The following is a 19,148-nucleotide window of genomic DNA, read 5'->3' as shown; positions in this document are numbered from 1 at the left end:
ATTTTATTTATTATTTTTATTTTGTGTATATGAGTGTATTGCCTGCAAGTATGTAAGTGCATCCATGTCATGCAGTGCTTGTGGAGGTCAGAAGAGAGTGTCAGACTCTCCTGGAACTGGAGTTATGGATGGTCATTAGCACCATGTGGGTGCTGGGAATTGACCCCTGGTCCTTTGTAAAAGCAGCCGGTGCTCTTAACCGCTGAGCCATCTCTCCAACCCCCTCTTCTTCCTATCTCTTGAGGCCAAATGACCATTGGTGAGTGAATGGGTCTCTGGCATGAGTTAGAGATGAGTGTTGCCCATATAAATCACTGCAAATTGAATTTAGAAACACTGAAGACAGTGTTTTTAGGAGGGCGCTCATGGGAACTGGTAAACAGAGTACTGAGAACCAGTTTCAAAGTTTGGCTCTGTCAAATGATAAAAGGAAAATGGAAATTATTTGGAAATGATGCTCTTTAAGGATAGAAAAAGTTGAATCATGCTTTATGAAATGCAGCCATCATTATTTTGCCTATTTTCTCACTTCTTACCAAGGAACGTGAACTCCGAAAATGTAGAAGGAAAAGAAACATCTTTTTTACTTTCCCTTTTCTTTTTTACAGCCTGAAATTAATTTACTTTTGGAAAAAATGTTTCTTATGTCAGATACTCCATATGGCATGGCAACATCATAGAGCAAAGGCAATTATAGATCCTTTGAGACAGCTTCTCTGCATCCAGTGGTGCCTGACGAGTGGCCTACATACGTCATAGATGTGACAGCAGAACTGTGGGGGGTGTTGCAAAAATCATCCCAGAGACTTTTAGATGATCCAGTCCTTTGGCAAGATGCTTGTAAAGAGAAATAGCTGGGCACCTTAAGAGGGCGCTGGAGAGATGGCTCATTGGTTAAGTGCACTGGTAGCTCTTACAGAGGACCTGGATTCAATTCCCAGCACTCACTTGGCAGTTAACAACCATCCATAACTCTAGTTCCAGGGGAGCCGATGCCCTCTTCTGGCCTTCATAGGCATTGTATGACACAAGTATACTTACATACATGAAGGCAATATACTCATACACATAAAATAAAAATAAATTTTTAAAAAAATAAGATCCATAGGGAAAATACTGAATTTCAGCAACATAAAAACACTTCATTAAGCAATCTTTGGGAGACTCTGGTTCATAGACTCTACAGGGCAACACTGTTTCTTTGGATACTTGAAATATTGCTTTCACATACTACAGGATGAGTAGTTAGGATATGTGCTTCTGAAATGATCATTTTGCAGGAATTGTAGTGTTTACTTAGAGAAAATATAACATTAATAAAATTGAAAATTAATCAAAATATGTATTGGGGTCATATTTTTAAAAGATACCAGCTTTGGAAATTCCAACAAATATAGAATTTAGAAAGGAAAGAACGTCAGGGGAAGTTTCATTCCTTCTTAGTTTTCTAGGAAATTTAAAACTTTGTTTGTTTGTTTGTTTGTTTTGGTCTTTTTGAGACAGGGTCTCCCTGTAGCCCCAGCTGACCTGGAATTCGCTATGTAGACCAGGCTGGCCTCGAACTCACAGAGATCCGCCTGCCTCTGCCTCCCAAGTGCTGGGATTAAAGGCGTCCGCCACCACACCAGGCAGTGTGTCATTTTTATAATATGAATAATATATTAAGGAAGTTTATTCTTCAAATTTGTGGTGCATTATAGTCTGTCATCTAAAAACTCTAGTAAACACTATTAGTTGGAGTGGCATGCAGGGAAAGGGGAGGATGGGATTGCAGAGAGCAATTCTATTTTCCAATGGGAATTTTAGATCATTCTTTAATAACAGAATTCCTAGATCATGCATTATAAACCAAATCACAGAATTTTAATGTGGTAACTTCACTCATTTGTTCAAGAAACCTGTATTAAACTATCTCCTGAATGCACACACTATTTAGAAATACTGTTGGAGAACATTTTTCTGTGGGTTTCTTGCAATTTTACATGTCTTTCTGTAGAAACAAAGAATACACTACTCTGGCCTTTCTGGACTTCAAACACTTCTCAGTATTGCATTTGTCAAGTAACCTTGAGATATGAGGTCATGTCTCCCTCTAAGACAAAAGCAGACTTCCTGCTTCCTATCTAGTAGGTTCCCAAGCCCACTGTATGTTTGGTGCAGCCCAAACCTGCTATGTATCTAGCATCTATTTGGCTTCTGCACAGCACTCTAAATAGAGCTTCTGAGGTGAGGGGGAGAAGCTGGGGTGGGGCACGAAGTACCAAGGTGCACCTGCCGCTTCCTGTGCGGTAGTGAAGCACTGTGTTCTTGATCCAGGAGCCTTGTTTCCGTAAAATATTAGTAGGAAGCATTTTATTCCACTTGAAACTTTAATTCAAGACAATAAACATATCAGGAAATTATTTCCCACAAATAATTGAAACGATAAACTTCAACAGAATAAGGAGAAGTAGATGGCATAGAATATTCTCTAATCTGAGAGAAAAGCAAGAACAATGCTTCCTAAATATATGTAATAAGAATATGACATAAAAGTCTTTCAAACTGATTTGAGATTCCACAAAACATCTACTGAAAACAAAACTTTAATAATTTCTCTAATAACATTACATTTCTATATCCCTCTGAATCTGAGATCAGGAAGCAAAACTATTACTTGTAGTAACCAACGAATGTTTAAAGTAATAAAGCAGGTAACAGAACTAAGAAAAAAGTAAATAAAGAGATCAAATAATACAATAACGTAGCCGAATTTTTGCAATGGTCTAGGGATTGATCCCAGGGCCTCATGAATGCCATGCAAGCACTGTGTCAGTGTTCTGCTTCCAAGCCTTTTCATTGTAGGGTAAAGTCAGTCCCAGATCCGGAAAATGCCTGTCCTTGACTAATGTTCTTGACTGACTGTTTCAGTTGTATCATGTTTTCAAACTATGATTTTTTCTTGCTTATTCTTCCTCTTCATCTCATGTACTAGGTCTTATATTTATGTCTCATAAACAAGAAAAATTGTCTTAGAACATGCCTGCTTGTTGTAAAATTTTATAGGGAATTAATATATCTTAAGCAATATGATTTTTTTTACATAGCAGTCTCTGCTCTAAGGCACAGATGACAATTTAAATACCAAGAGGTAATATCATTTTGCAAACCCATCACTAATGAACTGCTAAAGGCAGGAATTTCAGTCATGTTTTCGCTGGAGGTCAGTACCAATTACTGACACATTATCAGCAGGATTTTTTCTTTCAAATCATTTTCATTCAAGTACCGTTCCCCCCCTACCAGTTACTTCCTTTTGAGAGATGGGTTTGCAAGCTCATTATTAATGGATTGTTTAGAGCAAGGTTGATTTTGTTTTGTTAGATTTTCTGATATGTAAAATATGACATATTTCAAATGCTTTTAAATGTAGATGTTATATGTGCCCTCAAACCATGAGGACAATACGTCCTACTTGCTTTCTTCTTTGAAAAGTTCTGCAGGAAAATACATAAACTGGCTAGAAGTGAATGAGGAATAAAGACATTTGACCATGAGGATTCTGAGCAAAACTCTTGAATATCATCTTGTCAAAAATTAAGGCAGAGCTGTTTAGGAGATTCAGGTGTTAATGAGCTCACCCTTTGTTCAGTCATCCATTTGTGTAGTTCACTTTGAACGCTGCTTACCAAGTGTGCCCTCTTATGCAGCAGTGTTTTTGTATCCCCATGGATCTATGCTGAATGCAGTGCAGCCCTCCTCTCCCCCATTCCTCAGCCAGCATTGCAGAAGGAGAGCCGCACACCCCCATTGGTATTGCCATTACTGAGGCCAGAGTGCTTTGAAAATTTGTAGAAAGAACACTTCCTTCATCCAAGGGTTCTGTGGAAGGCTTCTTGGTGATGACATTTGAACTCTCATTTTTCTAGCATAGTGGATGGTATTTCTGTGCCAAAAGTTGTGCTCAGCAAGTCGTTTGCCATAGTTTTAAAGGATTGACACAAACTTGGTCCGTGTTCTTGCTATAATAAAATGTCATAATTCCAGTTACCAGTAAGAGCAGGAATTTGTTTGTCCCAGTTCTGGGATCTGGAAAGTTCGATGTGGTGCCTGGTGAGGGCCTGCTTCCTCATAGATAACACATTCTTGCTAAGACTTCATATGTGAAAGGGTCAAGGGTCTCTTTGGGCTGTCTTTTATAAGGGCTTAATCCTACTGCTTAGGAAGACATCCTCATATTCTGACTTTCCAAAAGCCACCTCACCTGTGTTAGTTACTTTTCTTAATGCTGTGACTAAATACCTGACAACAGTGACTCAGATTAAGAAGGGGGTTGTCATTGTGGCTCACAGTTCGAGGATGTAGTCTGTCGCGGGAACAGAGGAGTGGCAGCAGGAGCGTGCAGCTGGGTCTCCTCACCTCCTTCCATCTTGGTAGAACAGGAAACAGACAGCAGATAGAAACTGGGGACCTGCTATCAGATCTCTAGACCCACCTCTAGTGACAGACTTCCTCCTGCAAGTCTGTACTTCCTAAAGGTTTGAGATACCACCTTCCAAAACAGCACCAACATCTGGGGACCACATGCCCAAATACTTGTGCCTGTGAGACTATTTCATATTGACACCACATCACACAATACCGTCACTTTAAATGTTAGGTTTTCAACATACAAACTCTTGAAGGATACAAACATTCAGACCATAATAGGTACTAGGGGATTATGAAAACTTGAATCATAAGATATATATATATATGTATATATATATATGTGTGTATACATATATATGTATATATAAAGTCATAGTTGCTTTGAATGTTTGAAACCCTCCTGGATCGCTGTCACCCAGCAAGCAGAAGGTAGCCCAGTAACCCCAGCTATCTCCCAGCTGTCCTTCCATGTTCTCCCTTAACTCTGAGCTTCTTCTCTCCTTTTTAAATTTTCTGACATTTCTAGGCAGTAAAATAGCATTGATTAATGTCCTTTTATATTTTTTAATGGTATACATTTTTATTTGGAATAAATATGATTTGGCTCTTTTAGGCCTGGTGAGATATTTTCTGAAATCATATTTTAGATGTTTATCCTTCCTGGCCAAGTTCAAAGCTCAAGGACTTGGTCTTTGACCCAGTTGAGCTCTCCAGAGTAAAATCCAAGCCATCTTAGAATTTTCTTGCTTTTATTGCTATGGAGGATTTATTTTGCTGTGTTCTGTTGTTTTTAAGCAATGTTCTGTCCTGGATTATTATGATATATTGGGCTTGACAGGGCTATATTGTTAGGCCAGATAAAATACTGTTCAGGAAGTCACTGAGCAGGTGGAAAATGCTGTTTAATCCTTCTTATAGGAGCGGCTTATGGTGGTATGGAAAAAAATGTAAAAAGGAGCAACGCAGGTTAGTAGAACTGAGGAATAGCAAATGTCTCCTCCTGTCATTGTGAGAGAGTGCCTTGTGCAGCTTGATTTTATACAGAGATATTCCATGTCCCCAAAATATTTCTCCGGTGGTGGTAATGAATTGCATTGCCCTCTTGGTTGTAAGAGCGTGGCATTCTGCTGAGGAGCCATATGGTTCCCATTTATTTTAATGTGTCTTTGACATCAGGAGAATTGCTGAGACAGCAGAAGAAAGTGCTTACACCTTGGACTGCAGCCAGAACTGTGATTATTTATGTGTAGTGAGAATTACCTTTCTCCCAGGAAGAAACAACATGGTATGGAGGTTATACATGTTGAAATTTCAATAAAGCTAGAGCCATAGGTTTATGTATTTTGAAAATAACTGTTGCTTTAGTGGCAGTGAAATTTGTTGCTTGAGCATGAAATTTTAGTATTTAATTGCACATATGAGAGATTAAGGAAACTAGATTGGGAAGAAGCCATGTTTCCTCACTGATAATAAAGGAACACACCTTTATTTTGTTAACCAGAATCACCAAGATAGTACTATGCATATGTAATACTTTCCTCTGTGATTCAGGTTTCTTACCAAATAATTATTTCTCATGATATTCCTGGTAAGTAGGTAAACACAATTCTGGAAGTATCAGTGAAAGAACTGAGAACTGCAGATGCACCTTAGAACAATTCATATAATACATGTTAGCAACTATTAATTCAGATGTTATTCACTGTATTACTTGACATTTATTATTTTCTAGATATTATGAAAGGAAAATATTTTCTTATTTATTTTCAGTGCTGCATGCTCACAAAGGGGAAGCATCTTTTAAAAACAGATGACAAGGGACTGGAGAAATACCTCAGCAGTAAAGAGCATTGGCTGCTCTTGCAGAGAACCAGGGTTCAGTTCCCAGCACCCACATGGTGGCTAGCAACTGTCTGTAACTCCAGTTCCAGGGGATCTGACACCCTCTTCTAACCTCAATGGGCATTGCATGCATGGTACACTTAAATACATGCAGGAAAAATACATACATAAATACTAGAAGATGTCAATAATATTTGTTCTGTATGTAAAGATTAACATAAGTCTACTAAGATTTGAAAATTATCTAGAACATTTTAATGTTAGCTCAGTAAATACAGATAGTGTAAAAAGAGGAAAAAGTAATATCTGTAAATGATTCTCAATGGAAATAATGTCAGGTAGCTAGGTAAATATAGGGAACAGGAAAAAAAATCAGTTCCCAACCTCTGGTCAGCTTTGGACTTTGCCAAACAAATGGCATACCTCAGCTTTGCCAATCACTTTAATATATTGGGCTTCAAATATTTTGCTTGAGTGTTTTAATGTATAAACTAAATAATTTCTTATATAAGGATAATGCTGAAGCAGAAAGAAGATTATAGATCAAATGTAGAATTAGAATGCCAAAATTGTGGTGCCTGGGACTAGAAACTTGATGGATGCACTGATGCCAAAAGAAAGCCACAGTATGAATGAGAATAAGAATCAATGAGTCACTGTTACTGCCACAGTTTAAACTTATTTCAGCTTAATAATTTGGGCCTCCAATATTAGTGACATCTTAATAATAAGACATTCAACAGTCACGTCATGTCACATCCTCAGGGTCAGTCAAGGCTTTTAAAGGGGATTCCGCATGCAGATTAATTATATAAAAGAGATAAAAGGAAGAATTTTTAAAATCTTTCCTCTTTTTATTTCAACTATAAAATTTTAATGTACAGTGTATCTTGCTTTTGTCCTGCAAAATATGCCCCCCTTTAATAAATATTCACAAAGATTATGAAGACAAGAAGTGGTATCTTTAATAAACAGAAATGTGTGAGTGAAAAACAGCTAGTTCTGAAATGCGATCACCTCTCATGGATTAATTATTTTAATTACTTATGGCATGGAGATGGGAAGGCTGAACTTGACAGTTGCTGTTATGTGCAGCTTTTGGAATTTATATCAGAATCTTGAATGGGAAGCCGTGTTTTGTTCCTCGCTGAGAATATCAGAAAGATGACTGCTCTGTTGCAGTAACCATGTAAAGACAAACTCAGCTTGCAGAATGCCAAACAGCCTGGGCTGTGCCTGTCAGGAGAGACAGGAGAGAACTGGTCTCCTCCACAGAGCCCCCGCTGGCCCCTGTGGATGGGGCTGACAGACTGAGTGGATGAGGACGTGACATGCATGTTCATGATCCAAACAAAGCGTTCATCAGCCAGCCTCAAGGGTCAGCTTTTCCTATTATTTCTGTTTTACCACTTTGTTGTTTGCATGCATGTGCAGTATCTGCAGCTATCTTGACAGGGCACTTGTTATTTCACATAGTCTTATACTACAGGGTTTTTCCTTTATGTAAACTAGTGATATAAACAAAAGGGTCTCGTCTTGAACTATTTGATTTAGAAGCTGTGGCTTCTTACTCCTGCAAGTCACAAGGATAACCCATTGTGAATATTTTCAGCTTAATATTTAAAGTGGGGATGTGAAGCCCACCTATAGCTGAGTGGTTAAACTACCTAACCCTGGGTGTGTCTTATAAACCTAGTCTGGAATGAAAGCAGAATGACAGCTGCTTCTTGGCTATGTTTTCATATTTTAGATGGTTGACGGTTCTCAGAGATTTTCTAGTACATAAGTTGGTAGGTTGTCTTGAGATGTGGAAGAATGGCAGCCAGGACCTGAGGAGAGAGATGTACTATATGTTTTAAAAGCAAGGCTGGGACTTATAGCTCAGTGGCAGAGCATTTGTGTAGCGTACCTGAGTTCCTGGGTTCAGTACCCTGGAGAGAGAGAGAAAGAGTGTGTGTGTGTGTGTGTGTGTGTGTGTGTGAGAGAGAGAGAGAGAGAGAGAGAGAGAGAGAGAGAGAGAGAGAGAGAGAGAGAATGAGAACTCATTCACAATATACAGAACCCAGAGAAATAGAATTGGACTTAAAATAACTTTTGAAAACTACTTTCAAGGCAATACTTTTTTAAAAAGTAAGGCCATAACTTATCTGTTTTGTTGATTCTGGCACTTTGTTACTGCCCATGTCTTTGTTGAGATTGTCTTTCTGGGAAGGCAAAGTCCTTCAACTCCCTCAATTCTAAAACTTTGGAAAAATGATGAATACTCACTGGTGTCTTGCCCAGTGGGCATCATCTCTGCTTTGCCTATGATATATGTGTTTATACTCTTCAGAACTGAATCTGAAATAGTGTGACACTGATTTGGCCATAGGTAATGGATCAGTTTACATCACTTATGTCAGGTTACTTGGATTTCATTCATGCCTCATGATACCACCTCACCCTTTTGAAGTTTCCTTCACTTAAATAGTCTGCCCTAAATATTTGAGCAAAATTATTTGAAAGAGATGTCTGGGCAGTTATATTAGGGAAACTTGAAGTGTGACTCAGAGGGATGAAGAGGACAGCTAGAACAAGGGAAGATTGCAATATTGCAATTTGATACCAATTAGATGTCACTTTCAAGGGAATTACTCATTTCTTGGCTATTAGACCCACCTCCACTTCTCACTTGTGGTTAAGACTGAAGCCACGGCCATGCCATCGTGATCAGGAGTGGCCAGCCTTGACAGTCACCCCAAGTTGGTAAAAGGAGATGTGATTACAGGAATTTTGCAGGTGTTCTTTACAACGGTTAATAAGTTAATCTTCTCCTGAAGTTTATCACCTAATCTGTTAAGCTAATTTCTATACAAAACAGTTTCTGGCGGAATTGGGTTTCTGTTTGCAAGCTCAGCTTCCTGGCTTGATAATTGAGTCAATCTCTATTTGTTCTTAAAACAGTAAGAGCCAACATGCACAAACTAATTCTATCAATGTGATTTAAGAACACATGTTTTTATTGCCTGGGTTTTACAAAAAAAAACAAGGAGATTTTAGCAGTTTCATTTTGCTTCTACTAAATTTGACCAGAATTCAAAAATAAACTCAATGTGTAGATTTAACAGTTCATTGATGTTGTCCTTTTGAATGTAAAGCAGAGGAGACAAGTGTGCTTGCTATTGGCTTTACACCTAAAGGACAGAATTAGCAGTTTATTCAGTTTCCCCTCTTTTTAACATAAAACTAGAGAGATGGCTCAATGCTTAAGAGCACTGGCTGCTCTTAAGTTCAGTCCCCAGCACCCACATGGTGGCTAACAACCATCTATAACTCCAATTCCAAGGGAATCTGATGCCTTCTTCTGGCTTCTATGGGCACTATACACATGTGGGGTGCACTTCCACACATGCAGACAGAATACTCATACACATAAAATAAAAATAAGTAAATAAAAAATTTTTAATAAAAATAAAACTGAACCATGATCTTTCAAGTTCCATGTGCCTTGATATCTAAAATACATTGCCCCATTTCTGGCTTTTGCCTTCCCACCAGCAGCAAGACTTTACTAGAATTTATTCACACTGTAAAGAACATGTGAGCTGGAGAGGGTGGTCACCTTGCTGCTGAAGCATTTGCTCTGGAGTTGTCCTTTGTAGTGGTGTCAGTGGTCCAGAACCTCACATGGACCACTGTGTGTGCAGAGAGCACCAATGGAGAGAGGGATACATACCAGGCTTACATGTGAATCAAAATTAATCAGGAAAAAAAATTAACCGGATATGTCAGGAACACTTGTAGACTTAGTCTATCCCACAAGCTCAAGTTGTTTTTGAAGGAGAACAAGATCAGTTGAAATTTCTTAAAGCTTGATATCATTCAACTTTGATGCCTTGATTTTCTCATCTTCTTGTGAGACTGTGTTCAGGTTAGTATGGCTGTTGACAGTACTTTTTGTTGCAAGGTCTCATGTATTCCAGGGTGGCCTGGAACTTCTGATCCTTCTGCCTCTACCTCCTAAGTGCTAGGATTATAGGAATGTTTCATTACATCCTTTTCTAAAAACTCATCATCTGTATGGGATCAGAAAAATGCAGAGTGTTTGCCTCATTATACCACCTACTTCCCGCGTACTAAAAGAATGGTCTAATTCCATTTTCAATCTACTATATTCATGAGTTTTTTCTTTTTTTCTCTCTCTTCTTTCATTCATTTATTTTTATGGGACTTTTGGGTACTCTATCATTTCCCCCCCCCCTGAAGAGGTAACCCTAAAATCTTTTAAGGATTAGATACAAGCTCCCAAATACTTTTGACATATTTGGCCTTTGGAACAGGGTATGTTGGTAACAGTCCCAAGGACGTTTTGACTCTTAGCCAAGAAACTGGCTATTTTTCTTTGAGGTCTTTTTACCCTAACTACCTAGCCAAGTCCTACCTCCTATTCTTATCACACCATCCTCTGAAGGAGGTCAATAGGGAATGGCCAATAGGGAATCAGGATGCAGACTACTCTGGCTTCTTCCATGCTGAACAGGGACACAGGGTGAGGCAATTGTAGTACCCCTTCAGTGGGTTTATCTAAAAGACTCCCAAATTACATAGCTTTTATCTCTAAGGGGATAAGAAAGTCCTTGAATCATGAATAGGAGATGTGAAGGAAAAGTAAAGCAAGAGTAATTAGCATTACAAGTTCTAGGCAGGGAATAGAAAAAAGTCAGAACAGGGAAATTTTTAAATACTCATATGAGAGTCCATTGGAATTTCTTGACAAGGGCTTCCAAAAGCATCCCTCTATTAGGTTCTTCCTCTTTTGCTGTCTTCCAAGGCTGGACTCTAGAGTGATGGATTTGGGATTTGCTTTCAGGTATTTTGATAGCTGTTGGAAATATCAATGAGAAATAATTGTCTAAATAACTTTTTATATAGACTTAAGCCTAATGTCTGGGAAATGTAAACCCTTGAACTCTTAAAGAAGTATACTAATGACTTTACTCTTTGGTTATACTTTCCTTTTGGGTGTTTAAGACCAAACAGTTGGCCCAAATAAATCAATTTATTTTTATACTTCAGGTTATTTGAGGATCTGTTCCTCAGGGGTCACATGGGCTTGGGAGGAGCTCCTGGCTCCTTTCTTTTACCAGTTCCATCTATGTGAAGATAAGTCAAAGGTCCTGTTAGACCATGTCTGGCTTCATTTAGAAACATGAATATGATGTTTCCTCTGAGTTGACCCTCCTCTTTGTAAACTGGAAACTGTTTCAAGTCTATCTCGTGCAGTCTTCATGTCCTCCTTGAACAAGAGGACAGGTGACTCACCATATTTATGGGACACTTTGAGAGATGTTCTATAGTCCGCTGGAACTTGGTTGACCTTGGAGGGCAAGGGGCAAAAGCTGTCCTTTAAGTCCCTCTGACCACATTAGTATAAGGCCTTAAAGTATGGCTGTTAAACATCCATTAAGGTTAGTTCCACCAGTCTGATACTTTAATTATCATGTGCTATGTAGATAAGGCTTGGGTGAAGAACCAAATATTCTCAGACAAACATTGACTAGATTTATATTTTGGTCCTTAAACTAGTTGACTAAATTATGACCATAGAAATTTTAAGATGATGTCTATATTATTTTTGTCTCATCCTTTATATATAACAAACTTAAACAGACCTTCATCACTTGCTCAGGCTTTCTTATTTTTTCTGTCTATTTTAGAAAATATCTCCATTCCCATATCCTTTTAACATTGTTTACATTCTCATTTTCTTTTTTTTAAATAATTATGAGAAATAATAGCATTAACAAATACTTTCCTTCAGTCATGAAACTTCTCTTCTTGGGGATGCTAAGCAATGCTTATTCCCTTTTAAGGTTCTAGTGTCAAGCCAAAGTTTCATTAAAGTTTTACTGGGGAACCAATGAATTTATTGAGCTCTTTGTATAACTTATGGTGCAGATCCTGTTTTTTTAAATCTACATTCCCTTGGTACTGTGAATTAATCAACTTTCCATCCTTTTTGGAGTTTTATTTATTTATTTATTTATTTTTTGAATCGAAGTCTCACTCTGTTGCCAAGATTCCAGGGTGCTCCCAAGAGCAGTGTTCTGGTACATACAGCACAATTGTGCTTCGACAGTTTTTGCATCAGGTTGGTAATTGTGGTTGAGATAAAAGAAAAGATGCTGAAAGACACAATTGGTATGGGTATGAAAAGCAATCTTTTTGGAAGCAGAATTAAAAGCCACATTTGATTCTCTTTTTCTTGCTTTTGACCTTCTGGTGGTAGAGCTAACACAGAACTCAGTGGACACACGAAGTGGAGTTCATTCATTCTGCATAGGACGCAAATGACCACACAGGTACATCATGGAGGTTTCAGATTCCTGAAGACAGATGTGCTGAGTGAATCTAGCCTTTTTCCCAGGCTTGAAGAACACAGACTCTTCTTTTATAACTCAATGTTGTAAAGTCTAGAGGCAGATGATAGCTCCCAATGGCCCATCTGTGGATCTGATTTAATCATCAGAAGGCTCTGGATGGTTCCTACATCTTAAAAAGCCACACATTAAAAATATCTATTAGGTTGTCTTAGAGTATTCAAAAGCCTTTAGTTCCAGAACCTTTTAGATCCTTGTCTTTCAATGCTGTTTATAACATGCAAGTATTAAAACCATGTTTGAATTGTAGCCTGTAGGAGATGGGAAGGACGCTGTTCCTAACACACTTTAACAGTGTGAACCCTACCCAGGATACAGCTGAAGGGTTTCAACCCTCTCTCAATATCAGCCTCAAAACCTTGGAAAGTCATATCTGTATTCTGCCCTCCGGAAGTGGTAATTTGACTTTAGGGAAGGAATAACACAATAGAGTCACCCAGAAAGGGTGATGAATTCTTAAAATACAAAAATATGGAGAAACAAATAAATTCTTAACAAACAATTTGCCTAGAGGAGCACTAATTTTCTAAAAGATAAGTGACAAAACTACCAGGGGTTATTTATAGTAATCCTAAATGAGTACATGAAATACTTTTCCCTTGTCTGCACATTTATGGCTCTGAATGATAATGTCTTGAAGGCATCATTTTAATGCTATCTAGAGCAAGAGGATGGAAGGTTATTCCTAAACCCCAGATGGTCTGCTTTACCTGCCATTAGGCAGTGACCAATGAGCTCTTCCAGTCTGGTGACACATCATTGGACAGATTGCTGAATTTTGCTTTCTGTTGGTGACCTTTTACATTCTGACAAATTCTTCTCTATTTCAGGATGACTTAAACATATAGTTATGAAGCAGATCAGTGTCTTTAAATCAGCATTGAAAATAGTCTTTGCTGCCAGGAACACTAGTATGTTGCATTGCAATAGTGTATGTACAAATAGATAAGTTATATATACTATGCGTGAAAGCATTTACCTTCTAGAAATCTCTTCTGAGGAAGTAAAACAATAGAGAAGAGGGAAGGGGTCTTATGAGATGGCTCAGTGGATAAAGGCACTTGCTGCCAAGCCTGACAACCTGAGTTGGGTCCCTAGGACCCACATGGTGTAGAGAAACAACTCAATAAATTGCCCTCTGACCTCCACATGTGCACTGTGACACATATGTGCTCTGCCCCCCCCAAAAAAAATAGTAAAAGGTAATTTTTTTAAAAAGGACAGAGAGAAGGTAAGAAAATTGAACTTTCACCACAATGTCATAATTCTCTTATATCTCCTCATACCTAGAACACAAGTTCCACCTGGAGAAACATCACAGTCTGGGCTTCTCACCTGACGTATTCCAAGTGTTCGGCACATAGTAACTCCTCAATTTTTATTGGATAAATACATCTACAGAATGAGATCATTCATGCCAGCCTTTATATAAATGTGAAATTGTATTATTTTACCATCCAACGACTTCCTTTATTATTTGATTTTCTACTTGAGCATGTGTATTCCTTCCTGAGGCATCCATAAAAGTGTAGTATGAACCGAGTGGCTCAGAACTACACACATGTCTTTTCCTGCAATTTTGGAGGCTAGAAGACCAAAATAGTTGTTGACAGGACCATGGTCCCTCTGAAACCTGCAGGGAAGGTTTTTCTGTGAAATCCTGGCTTCCCAGCTTCTGGTGGTCCTGGGCATTCCTTGGCTTGTGACAGTGTAATTCCAGTGTCGCTGTTCAGCTTTCCGAGGCATTCTCCTCTGGGTCTCTCCATGTTATCCCCCTTTTCTCCATGGCTCTGTCTGTCTTTCACTAATTTTTTTCACCTGTCCTATTGAATTAGTGTGCACTCCAGTGACCTCACTGTAGCCTGTCTGTGTCTATGAGGACCTTTTTCCTAATGAGAATGCATTCCAAAGGACTGAAGTTAGAACTTTAACGCATCTAAGAGGATGAAAGTTTTACAATTTAAAAAGTTTTTTTTATTATTTTTATTTTATGTGTTTGAGTACATTGCCTGCATATATGTAAGTACACCCATGTTGTTCAGTGCTCCTGGAGGTCAGAAGAGGCCTTCAGATCCCCTGGAACTATAGTTACAGTCAGTTGTTAGCTGACTGTGGGTGATAGAAACTGAACCTGGGTCCTCTGCAAGAGCAGCCAGTGCTCTTAATTCCTGAGCCATCTCTTCAGTCCCAGGATAAAGTTTAAACCCATAGCCATGAGTGCATTTTTATTTAGCAGGGTCCTTCCTTTCCTAGTTGCAAAGTACCTTATCAAATGGCATCACATTTGGAGTTTTTAGGTTTAAGTTTAACATAGACACTAATTATCCAAAGAAGTCACTCAGACTCCAAGTCTAGGTTTTTCCCCTCAGAAATAAAGGGACTCGGCCTGATAACCTTCTCATGTCATCCAGCTTTGGAAGGTCCCGCTGATAGCACATGGTTCTTTTCTGCTCAATAATAGTGTATAGCCCAGCTTTCCTCAATGCTCAATGTATTCTGCTGTTCTGATAACCAATAATAATGACTAATCATCACCACAGAAAAGTATGCAAGGTAGTGGATACATTAATTAGCTTCATTTGGCAACTCCACAGTGGGTCAGAACATCATTGTTGTGGATCAAAATATGCAAGTCATGCTCATTCAAAAATGTTATGAAGAAGCCAGGTACAGTGTGACAGTTGTACATATTCACAGGGCATGGAAGGATTATTTAATACATGCATATAGTATGTGGTTATCAGATCACAGTAATTAACATGACCATCTCTTGAACATGCTATTTCTTTTTTCTTGTTCTTTATAAAATATGAAATAAGAATTTATGTCCTATAGTCATCCACCTGCACTATAGAATGTTAGATCTTAATCCTCCTATGTAATTGTATGTTAGTAAATACTTTTTCTTCCTTTAATGTCAGACATCCTCTTAGACATAAGATCGAAAGCATGAAGGGGTTATAAAATGTGACTTTTCTGATCTTAGTATAAAATAACTTGGGTTAAATGCATAAGAAAAGAAATTAAAAGATTTTTTGCCAATTCTGAACAGTATTTTTCAAGTCTATAAGGTCCCAAATGTGCTGATCACCATAGATGGACTCATGATTCAGAGGCCTTATCTTGGCCTTGACTGAAAACTGCACCCATCAGGTTCACTGGATGAGAACCGTTGCCCTCTGGTTCACTTAATGAGAGCCACCACCCTCAGGTTCACCAAATGAGAACCACCACCCTCAGGCTCACCGAATTGCTTCTTTCTCTTTCAGCTTCCTCCATTCTCAAAAGGGAGAAGCGGCTGAGGACGAAGAATGTGCATTTCAGCTGTGTCACCGTGTACTACTTCACCAGGAGGCAGGGTTTCACCAGTGTGCCCAGCCAGGGGGGCAGCACTCTGGGGATGGCCAGCCGCCACAACAGCGTGCGCCAATACACCCTGGGAGAGTTCGCCAGGGAGCAGGAGAGGCTGCACCGGGAGATGCTGAGAGAGCACCTCAGGGAGGAGAAGCTGAACTCTCTAAAACTAAAGGTGAACCCTCAACTTGGTTTTTGCAAAACCCCATCTGCTTGTATGTAGCACCTTGAGCCAACTATATTCATTCACAAATCAAACTGTTTTACAGAACAGACTGCCTAGAGATTTTTTACTTCTTTTGACTGACTTTGGTTTGTTTGTTGTTTGTTGTTTGTTTGTTGAAAGCAAAGCAGCATACTGTTCTCGTGGGAAACTTACCTGACATCATTCATTCACAAATATTTATTATTGAATATTGGTTGATACTTTATATACACTTTTATGAATGTGCTTGGACTGGGGCTAGCAGAAGTCCAAAAACAGTTATAGTCCCCTCTCCTTAGGATTTTACATATTAATAAGAAAGGAAATTATTAATCAAGTGGTCAAAGATAATTAAATCAGACTTTCACTCCGGGTTATGAAGGAAAGTTGTAAGGTGTTACAAAAATATATGACAGGAAATGGATGTGGATAAGGAAGTTAAAGAATGCTCCTTAAAGAAGAGAGATGAAAATCTGAGGCAGTAACTTGGCACAGAGGACTGGCAAGAGTGCACAGGCTTTTGGCTGGACCTGAGCCATGGAAAGTAACGTGAAGACAAACCACATTAAAGTGCGTCATGGTAAATTTTTGTTGTCAGGGCATCAAAGGTTATCATGAGTTTTAAACACAAGGTTGTCAGGAGAGAGGTGACTGTAGGGTAGGATTAGACTGAAGACAGAAAAGGGGAAGAAAGACAGATAGACATGAGAATTTAAGAAGAAGGATCAACAGTGCTCCTTGATGAGTTGGATTTGGAAGAATGAAAAGGGGGGAATCAGGAATCAGAAGTTTCTGGCTCACAGAGCTCAATGGGTGTAAGAGATAGCATTGCTTGCTGTGCCTGGAAATGACAAGGAACACAGGGAAAGGTGCAGGCTGAGAGTGAGGTCTTCTTTGCACATAGGAGTTGAAGGGCTTTTGAGTTATCAAGAGGTATCAGGACAGTATCTTGGTGGAGCTAATGTCCTAACACCTTTTGACAATAAGTGGAGGACAACAAAGTACAGAAAATGCCTTTTATTGTCTGGAGGCTGTCTGTCACACTATTAGCTTATAGGACACATTCTCCCATCATGACCTAATAGCAAGAAAGCATTTGGGGAGTTATCCTTATAAGTCACTCGCTGAGCACCTGAAGCACTATTGGTGACTTTGTCACCTTTACCTTTAGTTTATGAATTCAGTCAGCAGAGGTGTGGCACATGCTTTGAAATATCTTATTTTGTGCATTTTACAGTGTGTGTGTGTGTGTGTGTGTGTGTGTGTGTGTGTGTGTTCGAAATGCATGAAAAGGCAACTTAAATGAAGTTAGATACAACTCAGTCTAGAACCTATTTCCTATTTCCTTTGCTAGTATTTTTTGGCAAGTTTCAATGAAAGTTCCTTGGGTTTTTCTAACAGCAACCCCTGTTTCTAGGATCGATTTTCCTGTAGCTTAATTCAACAGTGGTTATTCATTTTGTTTCTGCATTCTATCCTTTGTCTTTGCAATCCACTTCAAACTAACTCCACCACCTCCCCAAAGATGACCTCATTCTCCAGGTTTAAATATTAGCAAATCAATGATAAGAGCTGCCAATCATGAAGTGGTTTTTATTTGCCAAACAGTTTATAAATGAGTTAATTTAATCCTCACAAAGACCCAATGAGACTGGCGAATAATCAAAACATGTATGCAGCTGAGGGAAAATAAAAGCACAAAGGTGTTCCATAAATGACTCATTGAATGAAAGCTGACTTCTTATTTTGTTCTTTATATCAAACTGATTTATTACCCCATACAGAAATTTAGGAACAATCTTTGTCCTTTTCTGGGGCTTGGGACTGTCTGCAGTAGTTTTAACAGCTGAGAGACTATAAAGCTATCAGAGAAACAGAAGCTTTATAATAGTGAACTTGGGTAATTGTACACATGGTGATTGATGGGGGGCCATAAGCCACAGCAGCCTTTCCCACACCAGGCAGTGATTGAGTCTCATAATTCTTATCCATCTACTTCCATGTTCTTTTCTAAAGAGCAGGAAAAGAAGAAAGACAGCATTCTTGTTGATTCATTTTTAAAACTATGCTTAGGGTGAGGTGCTGATAAGTAGTCCCTGAATGACTGGTTATCATCTCTATTTGCAAATGACCAGGAAGCTACAGGTTAGGGGCTTCTGCAGTGGTCTGAGCTTCACTGGGTTTATGGTACTCAGAAACACATGTTACATGAAGCTAAGATCACAGACTAGCAGGCCAGTCTTCTAAAGTATGCAAGAGGAAAAGCCTGTGTTAGGAAAACTGACTGGAGTTCCTCCAACATATTAATTTCTTTGATTTTAAAATATCAATGACTATACTTGCCTAAGGTTTAATTGTGCCAAATCTAAAATTAATAAGCACAAAAATTAGTTGTGCAAAAATTTGACTCTGATCACTCAAAATTTCCCAATTACCTTGACATTTGTTTCTAAGTATGATTCCTCTGTGGTAAAGGAAATGTGGCTAAATCGATTCCATGGCTTTGGAGTTGAGCAATAGAAGAAACTTGGTACAGTAGGGGGCACTCCAAAGAGGAAAAAGAGGATTGTTGATGATATCCTCTGCTGCTAGATGTGCTGGCACATGCCTGTGTTCCCAGAGTTCCAGGAGCAGAGGCAGACTAGGCTTATTCATAAGACCCCTCTGTGGTAAAGGAAATGTGGCTAAATCGATTCCATGGCTTTGGAGTTGAGCAATAGAAGAAACTTGGTACAGTAGGGGGCACTCCAAAGAGGAAAAAGAGGATTGTTGATGATATCCTCTGCTGCTAGATGTGCTGGCACATGCCTGTGTTCCCAGAGTTCCAGGAGCAGAGGCAGACTAGGCTTATTCATAAGACCCCAATGAGAGAGAGAGAGAGAGAGAGAGAGAGAGAGAGAGAGAGAGAGAGAGAGAGA

The 19,148-nt window shown here is 38.9% G+C and overlaps 1 protein-coding gene across 3 annotated transcripts in view; it reads left to right on the top strand.

Moving 5' to 3' along the window:
* Nucleotides 1-19,148, top strand: part of Csrnp3 (cysteine and serine rich nuclear protein 3) — a 231,407-nt gene that overhangs the window by 184,997 nt on the left and 27,262 nt on the right. For all 3 annotated transcript variants that reach the window (XM_008830899.2, XM_029562408.1, XM_008830898.2), the window contains one exon: nt 15,941-16,200. In XM_008830899.2, the coding sequence (XP_008829121.1) occupies nt 15,941-16,200 (260 nt within the window). The remainder of the gene's footprint in view (nt 1-15,940; nt 16,201-19,148) is intronic.

The sequence above is a fragment of the Nannospalax galili genome, unplaced genomic scaffold (genome assembly GCF_000622305.1).
Source record: "Nannospalax galili isolate Female #2095 unplaced genomic scaffold, S.galili_v1.0 scaffold514, whole genome shotgun sequence".
Taxonomy (NCBI): domain Eukaryota; kingdom Metazoa; phylum Chordata; class Mammalia; order Rodentia; family Spalacidae; genus Nannospalax; species Nannospalax galili.
Note: the sequence above shows the minus strand (reverse complement) of the source record. Positions and strands in the feature narration are given on the sequence as shown.